The 13709-nt window shown below is 39.9% G+C and overlaps 1 protein-coding gene across 1 annotated transcript in view; it reads right to left on the bottom strand.

The window, feature by feature from the left end:
- The window catches only part of RMDN3 (regulator of microtubule dynamics 3), a 59260-nt gene that overhangs the window by 32986 nt on the left and 12565 nt on the right, over window positions 1-13709 (bottom strand). The window contains 3 exon segments of the mRNA XM_038405584.2: window positions 4931-4991; window positions 5970-6072; window positions 7362-7629. Coding sequence (XP_038261512.1) covers window positions 4931-4991; window positions 5970-6072; window positions 7362-7629 — 432 coding nt within the window.

The raw sequence follows: 13709 nt of genomic DNA, 5'->3' as shown, positions 1-13709 counted from the left end.
TTTTACAAATTACAAAAAATAATTTTCCCTCTGCTGATACTCACACCTTTTTGTCAACTGTTGGAAATGGGCCACCCTGATTGCACTGGTCTTGTTAGCACTACAAAAGTAATTTTCCCTCCCTTGCTATTCACCCCTTCTTGTCAACTGTTGAGAATAGGCCAATAATTGAATTGGCTTGTTAGCAGTGACCCCCCCACTTGGTAAGGTAACTCCCATGTTTTCATGTGCTATGATATATATTCTGCTTACTGTATTTTTCACTCCATGCATCTGATTAAATGGGTTTTATCCCACAAAAGCTTATGCCCAAATAAATTTGTTAGTCTCTAAGGTGCCACAAGGACTCCTCTTTGTTTTTTCATGGTGAATAAGAAGCTTTTTCTCAGGAGGGCTAATTAACATAAACAAAACAGGCTGTGACTAAAACAGCTTGCAACTGTCCCACGACCCAGATGGCGCTGGAAAGAGAACATTACCAGTTATATATTAATGAAAGTCTAATTATGTCTTTCTACTAATAAAGGTCATTATTCATATCCCAAGCCTCCCACATGCTATTCTGCTATTTCCTTTCTATGGCTGTCCTCTTTCTTCCCTTTCTGCAGCTGTTCTGAAGAAATAAAAGCAAGACATAGAAGTGCATGCCCCCACTCAGCAACAGGGAAAGTCTACAGAGACAGAATTTAAGCCTGTGCACCTTTCCAACAATGCTGTTCTTGGAAGAGGTGGGCACAGACGACAATACATGCGCCTAGTACATGCCAAGACTGTTTCAGCACAAGGGGATACTGCACTGGAGACAAATGATTAAGCAACACGTTACCACAGAACTATCATGACGTGAACATTCTGCATATATAGGGTCAAGGTCTTTCAGAAGGGATGAGAGGAGGGAGTGACTTGCACTATCAGCCTTTTTTTGACAGCATGTAATCACAATACTACAAGTGTCATGCATATAATCTGTGGCTAATCAGATTTCATTCCATCTCCAGAATTCAATACTGCTTGGACATTTCTTTGGATCAGTTACTTACATTTGCACACAATAAAACTCGAAATCATTAGGCTAATCCATCAATCTTTAGCTCAGAAGCAGAATCATACTCTGTCAAATATGCAAAGCTCAAGTGCCAAAACTGTTTAAAACATTAACAGGCAACGTGGTGGTTCACCAACATTCCAGTAATTAAACCGTCAGAAAGAGCCAATCACCCGATTCCATTACGGAGATCAAGTCATGCTGGTTTCTTCCCCTATTTTTGCCTCTCACCAACATGACAAACATGTTAGTGATCAAAGGCATCCAATTACTAATATGAAAAGAATTTTTTCTCCAAACCTTAAATTCAACTTCTAGGCTACAAGGTATTTCTCCTGTGAAGTAATGGTCCAAGCAGATCTTCGGAAAGCAAAGAAGAGAGATCATTCCCTAAAAGAGTTTTAACCTCCATGCTCTCGACAATCCAGAGCTCCTAACACTGATTGTTAACGTGTTCAACATTCCACCTTCAAAATCCCACCTGCCAGCAGTAAGGACATCAGTCACATCAGAAATCCAACACAATTTATCAATCAGTTCACTCCAAAAAAAACAGAGAGGAATTTTCTCTTCTCTCTATAACCAATATTTGTACTAAACTAGGCAACCTCACGATTGACAGCTTTAGTTTAATCATAGCAGCAGAATCAGCAACCATCAGCTCCGTACACAAGTTTCTACAAGAGCCTGTTAGATACTCAAGCCACTTAGGATAGTAGGGAAAATGAGAAACTCCTCACTTCTAGCTAGCCACAGCATTTGTTCAAAAATAGCAATGAAAAAACAAAGGTATTTTATTACAGATAATTGTAGTTTAAATCATGAAGGAAAATAAAAAAACTTTGCCTATGTGGACGCTGTATGCCAATACTACTACTTATGTTGGTTAGAGTTATTTCAGAGCCATTCAGTTATGTAAAATAACTGAACCAAATGAGAAGAGCATAGGATCGGAAGATTGTCTTCTGGCATGGCACTGGTTTCTCTGGAAGACCCTGTATAAAAGGTTACCTAGATTAAGACACCTCACAAATACAAAAAGCCAAGGCTTTTGCAACCTCTAGCAATGGCCATGATAAAAACTAAAAATGAACAAGATCAAGATGAGAAAAAATTATAACAGTGTAGTCAGTTATACTTTTTCCCTTGTAGATAAGAAGTTTTTCCATGTACATAGGACCTTCACATAGCAACTAAGTAAAGAAAGTGGAAAAAGTTCAGCAAATACCACTTAAACTGAGAGGGCAACTCAGAGCCAGGTAAAGTACCCAAAAATACTTAATGTATTTTTGAAATTAACTAGATTTCAAGATAATAATCTGTTGTGATCAAGTTATCTTAGTTACATGTAAGTTTGAGAAGCTGAAGAAAGAGTTGTATTGTTTGAGGAAATAGCATGCGACGACAACTTAGTCTACTGTAAATAAATACTTAATGCACCAATTTAAGATTGCATGTTCAATGTTAATTTAGCATTTCCTGTTTTTTGAAGGCAAAAATCTTTACTTTGTAGGAGTATAGTTGTGACAGATAATGTAAGCTGTTTAGATAATGTTTACACATAGTCGATCACAGCCATCAGTTTAAAGCAAAATTGTAATGGAAGCAGAATGCTTATCCTCCACTACAGAGAAACAGCCACTATCTTAGCCCTCCTCAGGATACGGCCAAGAAGAACCTGCCATATAGAGTAACTAGAAATTCTTTTCCTTTTAACCACGAACAAACTCCAACAATCCATACATTTCAAGCCCAGATGACAGATTTCAGAATTATGGAAGTCTCATGTTGCAAGGGACATCTTGTTCTGAAGACATAAGAGATAAATTGCCCAATACCTCAGTGACAACTGCAGCGGTCAAACCTCTCCCTTATTCCCTCCATCCCAAAAATATGGACGCTTTCTCTCCAAACCCTAGAGCCAAGGGGTTAGCCTTTCTTAAAATAGGGTTTCTACTTTACTTGGCACTGTGTAAGCTTTTGAAATGTCAATAAGAAAAGAAAGAAAATAAGAAAAGCAACTAACACTAGTAAAACAAGAAAGGAAGAATGTCAGGTCATCATTAACCATCTAGCTCTCAAGTTACTGCCCCCATAGCTTGTGCAGCTGGCTGTTAATTTGGCTTTCAATGACATAAGAGGTTGCTCTTTGGGGACTAAAGAGGAGCCAACAGAAACAGAGCAAATGAGAAAGAAAATAAGAGTCCACCCCAGCTCCAGTTCTTGAACAAAGGAATTACAATTTTCTGTAAATGAGCTGTGTGAAATGGGCTTCCTAACCCTTACCTACCAGATTAATTTCCAGCACATAACAGCAGGATACATAAGTAGTCATTTTCCCAGGGCACACAGAACCAAAAGGATCATCAATGAAGTACAGCTCATTTCTGAGCCAAGATCTTTCATGAGGTCTCTTCTAGCCAGCCCCATTTACCACAGTAGCTGAGCATCTCACAATCCTTAATGTACTTATCCTTACAATATCTCTGTAAGATAGGGGAGTACCATTATCCCCACTTTACAGTTGGAGAACTAAGGCACAGAGAGACAGAAATGACCTGCCACTGACTTCTTGTGAGACCTTGGGCAAAGCAGGGAATTCAACCAGGATTCCCAAATCTCAGACTAATGTACTAACCCCTGGATCATCCTTCCTACATAAACATCATTCATAGTTATTAACTGAAAGAATTGCTTGTGGGACTATGACCCAGTGAGTGTGAGATCACCAACCACAACATGTCTCACTGGCCACAGGAGACATCAGATACAGCAAGAAGGATTACTCCATTAATAGAATATAATATTTGTTTTGGCAAAGCAGTTTACAAATTCCTTGTTTTCTTGTCATTTGGAAAGAAAAACTTCAGCTGAACTAAGAAAAAAACCCTCTTAATTCTGGAACAAACTTTCTTCCATTTCACCCTCATGTTCTCACAACACACAGTTAAAAGATATAATTACAGGTTTCAGAGTAGCATCCATTTATTCCCCCTCCTCCCCCATACTGTTCCTCACACGTTCTTGTCAACTGCTGGAAATGGCCCACCTTGATTATCACTACAAAAGGTGTTTTTTCTCTCTCCTGCTGGTAATAGCTCACCTTACCTGATCACTCTCGTTACAGCGTGTATGGTAACACCCATTGTTTCATGTTCTCTGTGTATATAAAATCTCCCCACTGTATTTTCCACTGCACGCAGCCGATGAAGTGAGCTGTAGCTCACGAAAGCTTATGCTCAAATAAATTTGTTAGTCTCTAAGGTGCCACAAGTACTCCTTTTCTTTTTTTGAAGATATAATTAGGATTTCCAGAGATCAATTTAATAACTCAAAGGGAATCCTTTTAAAACACAGTTTTAGTCTCCAAATTTAAAATGCTTAAAAACTTCCTGAGCACACTGAACTATGCATCTCAATTTCTTCTTCCTAGAAAGAAGCCCCTTTCTGCAATACTTATCTATAAGCTGATCTTTTACAATCCTTGATGAAGCTCATTAAGCTATGAGATGCAGATTCATAAGAACTTGATACGATCAGTTTCTCAGAAACTAAAGAACACACATTATTATAGCTGCCTCCATCTTCTGTTCAAGAACTCCACCAGGCCATGTCCCCTCAGAACCAAGTTCTTAATTAGTTGTCATGAATCAAATAAAAACAAAATTTATCTTGCTAATTGTAACCAGTATTGTCTTTCACTTATTCATGCCTACTAACAAGGAAAAGAAACTAAAATAAAGTCTGTTAGGAAAAGCAGATTCAATAATGTATATTTAAGGTAAGAAACAAACTTGTCTACTGAGTAGACTGTGATAAAGCCCAACTCTTAATATGACCTTTAACCTCCCTTGTTCTTCTCCCACACAGCAGAAAGTTACATACCATTGGTGACCCTCAGCACTTCGATCCCCTTTCTGTAGGGCTGCCTCTGCCTCTTCTTTCCCTGCAGACAGAAAGCACTGATTTAGCAAGAGTGAAAATCACTGAATTTCTCTGAATATGTACCTCCCAAAGTGCTAGGGTCTCTACAGTGACAGGAAAGAGTAAAGAAGTTAAACATTTGTTAGTCACCTAGTAACTTTAGCTTGAGACTATGGACACAATCCAAAAGATCTCCTGTATGGAGAACTCAGATGCTCCAAGGCCGCTGGGCTGACCTAAGACCAGGTTCAAGGACACTTTCAGCATCAACACTGCAAGCTGAGAGGTTGCAGCTAGCAATAGGCTACACTGGCTGGCGTACTGTACCAGGGAGTCAAAGAGGCTGAAAAGAGGTGGCTGAGAGAGAAAAAAGTAGAGAGCAAAAAAGAAAGTGCAACAGGCATCAAGGGTGCTTTGGTGCTTACACCACTGTCTGTTGAGATGGACAGTTGCTCTTCCACTCACTACCAGCTGAGTATCTTTCAGTGACACTGGGCACCTACCACCACATAGAGCTCTCTCTCTCTCGCACACACACAATTTCATGGAGCTCTCTCCTCTCTCTGCTCCACGTGTTTGTGTTCCCAAAAATGTGGTAATTTTGCAAGCCATCAGAAAGGACTATATACATTCAAAGAGTCTGAAAATGATTGCCTTAAATGACTGCTTTACATTGCTGAAAGGGACTACTCAGGCAATTCAGGCTTAAAGTTTAGGTTAAATTAAAAAGGGGAGGTGATTTCCTAAAGCTGATAGGAGCAGAAGTGTTAATTAAAATCTCCTGGTTTTATTTCAAGTCCTTATAATGTTAAAAACCCAAAACAAACCGCATCTGAACTAGTGAATGAGAAGTAGTGAAACCGATCAAGTAAACAAACAAGAAAATTGTATTTTTAAAATTTGCATTAGTAACATAAGATCTTTTAAACAAGATACAGTAAAAAAAAGTTTATCCAATAAAAACTCTACATTGAGCTGCCTCACAAACACTTTTTCTTACCATCAGAAGCGTATGATTTCTTTTCGTCTGCATCCTCTGTGATTTCATACAGATCACTGTATGCTCGAGCCAGGCGCCAAAGGAAATCCTGTCGGTCTCCATACTGCAGACAAAACATAAGTATTTCAGATCACCTGTTAGAGAGTCCCTTTCTTCCACTGGTACAAAGATATAAGGAAGAGAATTGTCAAGTGGCAGCAGTAACAGGCAGTATGTTATTTTATTCAAACAAGTGTATGCATCTTTTATATATCTAGCTACACAGGGTAAACATATGCAAAAAAACCACTTTGAAAAAAACTTTAATGGGCCCAAACCAACAAGAATTCCAGCAGAAGTACAAAAAGAGTAAAATGAACGTCCAAATTTGCAACTAAACCCACAATTCAAAGGAGATCAAAAGAGGTCTAATTTATCACATCACCATAAATGGACTCTCCCCCACCCCCCTTCAAAAGTTTTAGTTCGAATGAGGGGATGAGCATTGGAGCCACACATCCACTTGTCTGACTCCATCTCAAAAAGCAAGAGAAAAATCACAACTTTTTAAAAGTTCAGTTTACTTATTTATGCTGTCTGCTCACTTTTTGCATTTCAGTCAGCTTGGACATAGGAAGATTGGACAGTTTCATATTATGGTTTACACAAAACAGCCATGAGGCTGTTGTGGCTGGATTGCCAATACTGCAGGGGCAAAGTTCAGTTAAAAACAGAAAACAACCTATTTTCAGTGAAATATAAAAAAACCCAACTCTTCATACTAGGTTTTGTTAAACCCTTTTTTAAAAAGTACAAGTGTAAGCCCTGACAATATCCATTTAAGTTAGCTTACTTTGGTATTATCTTAGACTATTAATAAGTAGGAGAAACATGTAAGAAACGGGATACACTGGAGCATTAAATAAATTCATGGCATGATCGCTTTTGGGGCTTACAAAGAAACTTTACTTATGCTTAATGTTGATTAAGTCATTTGTTATCTCTCGCCTCTACATCATTTTTTATTTTAATGTTGAAGATACAGCAGCCAAATTGTTTTGCTTTTTAAACAGGCACCTATGAAAAAAAAGCTATGTAATTTCCTGGCTATCCAGTCCTTGACCTCTATAACTGAGTCAAGGGACGCAATTACAACACGGTTTAGATTTGTACTATAGACAGGATGCAAGACGGTACATTTAAGAAAGCCAAGTCCTTGGACTGTCAGGATTTTAGTTTTGTTAGGTACCATCTACACTACTACACTTCTAAGCCATGTTATGACCAGGTCCATTGACTCCATTACATTTGTAGCATGGACTAGGTCTCGCACAATGAAAACTAAAAGCCCAATTTCATCTTTCCCTGTTAGCCAAACACACAATTTTGCTGGGAAATTAAAACGAACTTTACCACCAGTTTATTATTAAGCAGCAGCTGGAATCCTTCCCTCTTCTCCTGGTTATTCCCACTATGCAGCTGGTCAGCTTGCTGCAACAGCTGACCAAATTCTTCCTCCATTGTAGAGTCAAAGACCAAAACAGTTTCATCCTCATTGACTAGGTCCAGTGAATCCCTCCGTGCAGCCTTCACCGTCTCACAGCTCACTTCGTCTTCTCCTTCCTCACTTTCTCTCTCTGACTCTCGGTCATAATCAGACTCTGCATTGGCTGTGGTGTACCTTTCAGTAAAAATTAAAATATAGAATTAAGTGACATCACACGTACTCAAAACAAGATGCAGGGCAAACAGTTTATAAACCAAGAGAAAATATTTTAAAAAATCAGAGAGATGGGAGTTGGACTAATAGATGTCCTAGGCCCAACCTTCTCTAGTGCACAAGTGTTTTCTCTACACTGTATTCTCCAGAATTTTGTGCAGTCTAGATTTAAATCTCTGCAGTTATGCATCTTTTGCCAATTCCCATGTAGTACAGACAAATACTAAGGGGGTGAAGAAAATAAATTCAAAAGGAAGCTAGCGTGGAAGTCAAGACACAGGAGTCTGCATCCAGCTGGCCTCATGAGAGAGCTTTTTTAGACCATTTAGCTTTAAAGCTTACAAAAGCATACACAGAACAGAACCAGCAGGGCAAGTCACTTGGGAAATTACAGATTATACATCAGATACCTCAGTAGGAAGTTTAACAGACTCATCTGGGTGGGAGATACAGCTTGAGGTTTTTCGTCTGTTCCAGAGAATTTCAAACACAACTTTCTTGGCAACATTAGTATTTTGATCAAGACTGTCTGAGCACTAAATATGGAACAGCTTGTTCGTGCTGATGGGCGAAAAGGTGTGAAAACTGTGGGTGAGTGATCAAAATCATTGCACATGTACAAAAAGACAAATTAAGGAATAGCAGCTGAGCCATGTAAAGACATGATATCTATGTAAAAGCAGACAATGATTAACAATTAAAGTGGTCCAGATTAGACAGGGTATGACTCAGATCAAGATTTTCCATAAGGGACTGTCTAAAGTTAAATTTCCCAAATTATGTTCAGGCATCTAAATAGGTGGCCTGATTTAAAAAAAAAAAAAAAAAAAAAGTGCTAAATACCCAGCAGCTCTCATTGAAGTCAGGTCACTTATTAAGGTATGAAATATGCGTTCTGAAGCTTAAATTTAGAACCTTCCCTTTAAAAAAAAAATGCTTAGCCTAAGGTGTCCCTTCTCTAACTCACAAAGGAGGAAGCACTAAGTTAGCCCTCATTGTTTAAGAGCGTTCAGTTTTAATTTCAGGCTTCGTTGGAACTTGTTTCCCTCATTAGTCCAAAGGAGAGGGCCCTCTGCTGCAAGCAGCCTGCCACAAGCCCCCATGACATTTAACTACAGACCCTGACTGCAACTATTACAGCAATGAAAAGGAAGATTAACCAGATGTAATTAAGACCCAAACCATGTGTAACTTTAAAAGCTCAATGCATGAATTTGCACCAGAAGCAAGTAGGAAACCACGGCAGCCTATGGGACACTAGCATAATGTGCTGCCTATGGTTAAGGCTGCGAGTCTGTCATGGAGGTCGAGACGGCAGCCCCTGAGCCAGCAGCAGCAGTCTGGGTGTGTGGAGGGGGCTCAGGTCAGGGGATGCAGGGGGGGTGCTTAACTCAAGATGGGGGGGCTCCCTGGCTCCGACTGGCATAGCACTGCAGCTCCTAGGCGGAGGGGCCAGGGGGCTCCTGCATGCTGCCCACACCCGCAGGCCCTGCCCCCGCAGCTCCCATTGGCTGAGGTTCCCAGCTAATAGGAGCTGCGCAGCCAGTGTTTGTGGCGGAAGCAGCACGCAGAGTCCCCTGGCTCCTCTGCCGCCTAGGAGCTGCAGGAACATGCGGAACTGGGTAGGGAGCCCCTGCCAGCCCCGCCAACCCTCCCCAGCACCAGCGGGGGTCCCGGACCACCTCCCCCAGTACCCATGGTGCCCTCGGACTGCCCCCCCAGAGCACCCGCAGCCCCCCACCCAAGTTTTATAGTAAAAGTATATAGTAAAAGTCATGGACAGGTCACAGGCCATGAATATTTGTTTACTGCCCGTGACCTGTTCATGACTTTTACTAAAAATTCCCCTGGCTAAATCATAGCCTTACCTACGGTTAGCTATGTTAAGCAATCAGACCATCACATTTTGCACCAGCTGAAATGTCCAAGTGTTCTCCAAAGACAGCCTCAAACAGGGAACATTACAGTTATCAAATCTAGAGACAGAAGGCATGTGCCGAGGAACACATCTAAGAGAAATGTGGATAGCAATTTTGCCAGACACAGATGAAAAGAGGTACTTTTGGCTACCAAAGCACCGTTTCTTCAGGAGTCATGAGGAGTACAGGGGCATGGGTGACTTGAGGGAGGCTTCTCTGCTCCTTGAAGTCTTTAAACCATGATTTAAGAACTTCAATAGCTCAGACATAAGTGAGGTTTTTTGTAGGAGTGGGTGGGTGAGATTCTGTGGCCTGCGCTGTGCAGGAGGTCAGACTAGATGATCAGAATGGTCCCTTCTGACTTTAGTATCTATGAATCTACAGCTGGATCTCTGAACTCACTCTCTCCTTGGTAGAGAGCCAACAAATACCGTCAACTCAGAGGGCAGACACCACACCAGCCCCATCACTCTCTCTAGATCATCATGAACTGTACACTACCCGGTAATCAAACCAAATCTCAGGCTAAGCAGTATTGTCTGGTCATTATGTGGAGGAGAAGCCTCTAAGAACACTTAATCATTATGTTGCCGATTCAGTAGATAGTCTTCCCTCTGAATCCACAGTGAAGCAATGAATAAGTATGGTGCAGGATATGCTATACTTAAGGTGTTGCCATATTTTATGCAAGTTGTAAAACCTAAGGTACTGACCACTTGTTATTAAACATCTTGTGGCACTTTCATAACAACAATACAAACTTGGTTCCCTAGTCAAATCTTGTTAGAATGTAACTGCTCAGTCTCCCTTAATTCATGCTGCAGTTCCAATTTAGCGTGCTACTCTTCATTTCCTGTCCTACACTGCTGTGCAGTGTGGGTGTGGGCAGATAAACAGCTGCTATGCCACATTCCAGACTGGCAGCATTTTAAAGGTGCTTAGAATGATGTGTGTATCTAGGTTGAAAAAAGACGTTTTATCCTGAAGCACAATCAAAAGTACAAGATCTAAAATCATTTCAAAATGCTGTGTCAATCTTTGTTCTTGTTTTTATAAAAAAGAATCACTATTCAGTGATGCCTCATGATGTATACATTTTCCTCTCACCCAGATAGACTCGCTCTATTGAGATGGCTCATGTCCCACCCCCTACTGTTCCTCTGATATTCTTGTTAACTGCTGGAATTAGCCTACCTGCTTGTCACCATGGAAGGTTTTCCTCCTTTCCCCCCCCTGCTGTGGGTGATGGCTTATCTTAAGTGATCACTCTCCTTACAGTGTGTATGATAAACCCATTGTTTCATGTTCTCTGTGTGTGTGTATATAAATCTCTCCTCTGTTTTTTCCACCAAATGCATCCGATGAAGTGAGCTGTAGCTCACGAAAGCTTATGCTCTAATAAATTTGTTAGTCTCTAAGGTGCCACAAGTACTCCTTTTCTTTTTGCGAATACAGACTAACACGGCTGCTACTCTGAAACATGTATGAGATGCTTCCAGTTTAAAAAAGAAATGGTGCTGAATATAATTCAATAAAAACAAAAGTATTCAAAAAGACCAAGGGATTTAAGTGTTTTTATCCTGTTTTTCTCAACTTTAGGAAGACAGGCAGTTCTTAAATGCATTAATATGCGAAAGTCCCTACATGGCACATTTCCTAAATTAACAACAAGCTATTTGGTGCTAATAAGCATGTGAAAAAAAAGAAAGGCCCCAGTGGGCTTGTCTGCCCCTCACAGTGCCAAAGCAATGCAAGACAATTAACTTCCACACAACAATCCAAGACTTCTTGCTGCTGATAGCATGGAACAATTTGGGTCATCTGGAAGTGAAACATGAGGTGCTACTGATGCCTGTTTGGATTATAAATAGTAGCAGCAGAAGTTTTATAAGATTTCATCAAAGGGCAAAAGAAAGCAACTGCCAAAAAAAAAAAAATATATTGCAGGAATCTGAGGATAATGTGTGCTAATTCAGAAAGTTAAAGTCAGAGTGGCTACCATACACAGCTACATAGGATTAATAGTGGAGGCATAAGTAATGTGGAATCTTCAGTTTAGTACCACAAACTTGTTTTACATTAGGCCAGGATTGCTTATCCACTAATTCATCACAGTTACTCTTAAAGCTGTCTGCAAAGTTTTAAATTACTGACCTGCTACTGGTCTGAACTGTTTAAATATATTTTAAACAAACCGAAGAATTGCAAAGAAGCAATGAAACACAGAAGCCGATTTCCAAATCCTTACAACTGGTTCACAGGGAGGGAGTGCAAATGTGAATATAGAGAATGCCCCAATTTCTTACCCTCCCACACAAAGTCCCTGCTCTCCTTCCAGCCCTACCCCTCTCCCTCTCTAGCATATCTGCTAGAGTCTGCAGGAGCAGAGCTCCCTTCCCACAAATGTCAGAAGGGACACAGCAAGTGGGAACTGGATGATAGCTGACAGTTGGCAGTGTGAAGATACAGTATTGCCAAAGCCAAGAGTCATGCTCCCCAAAATCATGAGGCAAGCTTAACAGTCAAATTTAATTTAAAAAAAATCTGCTTTGAGCTTCACATTTTCAAACTTCTCTCTGCAACCATGAGGGCTAGAAACTTAGGTAGAGAGGTTAAACAAAAGCTGTGATTATCATAACATGATTTCAGGAGCTGGGGAATTAAGAAAAACACCTATTAAACACAAGACTCACAATAAAATCACAAGTGTTAGCAATATTGGAGATCAGAGGGGCCCTCTCCCCACTTGGTGTCCCTCTTAAGGTCTGCTGTAGAGGAGAATCATAGCTAAGTCTTTGGAGGCTTGCAGCCCTTTCCCATAAGCTTTTTGGCTGAAAAATTATCTTTACTTTCTAATAATCAAGACACATTTTGAACTCTGTTGGAAAAAAAGCTTGAAATTTACTTTCTCAGCATCCCTTTGATATCTTATATCAAGCATGCTAAAACATACATTTCATAATGACATTAAAGTTGAATAGCTTTACATTTGTAATCAAATATGTGTTTTGGTCTTCGGAGCCAATTCTCAGCTAGGGGATCCAGTAAACTACATTTTATTTATTACCTGTTCTAAAAATGGCAAAAAGTCTCAACTTTCTGAACTCTCCTGAACACCCATTTTTAAGGTGTCACATTAAAGTCATTCCCTGACTCACATCTAAACTATAGATTTTGGATTTTAAAAAGAAAGAAAGGAGAGACAAAACAAGTTTATAATGGAAAGCTAGTTGCAACCTTCACTATAGAAGTTTATCTCCAAGCTTTTTCCTCATTTGTATTAATTGAGAAAGTAGGTTAGCCAAGTTAAAAGAATTTAACTTGCTATGGTGATTCTCAAGTTTAAAAGTCTTATCCTGACACTTATCCTTTCGCTAGTCTTCCTCTGTTAAATATGTTCTACAAAGATTTTACCCACCTGCAGGCATTTGTTATTAGATCAGTACTATAGTCAATCACCAAGAAGGTTCAACTGAATACTTATGAGTAATTTAAAAGCCACCACGAAAGACAGTCAGGAGTAAGCCCAACAGCCCTGCAACAAGTCTGTACTGCCCTATCTCAGGGTAACTGAATACTGCTGGCTAAGGCAGCTTAATGACATCAAGCTGTTTCCTCTATCAGAGGAGCTCTTTTCTGCAACCTGTAAATAGTAGGCGCACTAGCTTTTAATCCATTGCAATTATCCTTATTACTTAATGCCTCTTTAGTAGCACTAGACCAACATCTCAAAAAAAATCCATTATCCACTGTGCCAGTTGGGTTTACAGAATACAGAATTTCTTTAACACAAGGACTTTTTCAGAATCAGTTACACAGAGTAAAGTCTTGTTTAGCCAAATTACTTTAATCTAAATCTTCCTCTTACCAGAATCTCAGTTTTGACTCTCCATGAATCGGTTACTCAGTAACTCCCCCATTAGCCAAATGTTTTTAATGTCTTCAAACTATTTCCAGGTGAATGAAGTGGCTGTGTAATCTGTCTTGTCAATGCCTTGTTCTAACTACTATTTTATGACATGAACTGAAAAGCTTTTAGCATTCCAAGATCCAGATTTAGGGTTGATTTTCTTCTCTGATAGTTGAAGATCTTTCACACAACATAAAGAGAGAAATACTCTA

The sequence above is a fragment of the Dermochelys coriacea genome, chromosome 6 (assembly GCF_009764565.3).
Source record: "Dermochelys coriacea isolate rDerCor1 chromosome 6, rDerCor1.pri.v4, whole genome shotgun sequence".
NCBI lineage: Eukaryota > Metazoa > Chordata > Testudines > Dermochelyidae > Dermochelys > Dermochelys coriacea.
Note: the sequence above shows the minus strand (reverse complement) of the source record. Positions and strands in the feature narration are given on the sequence as shown.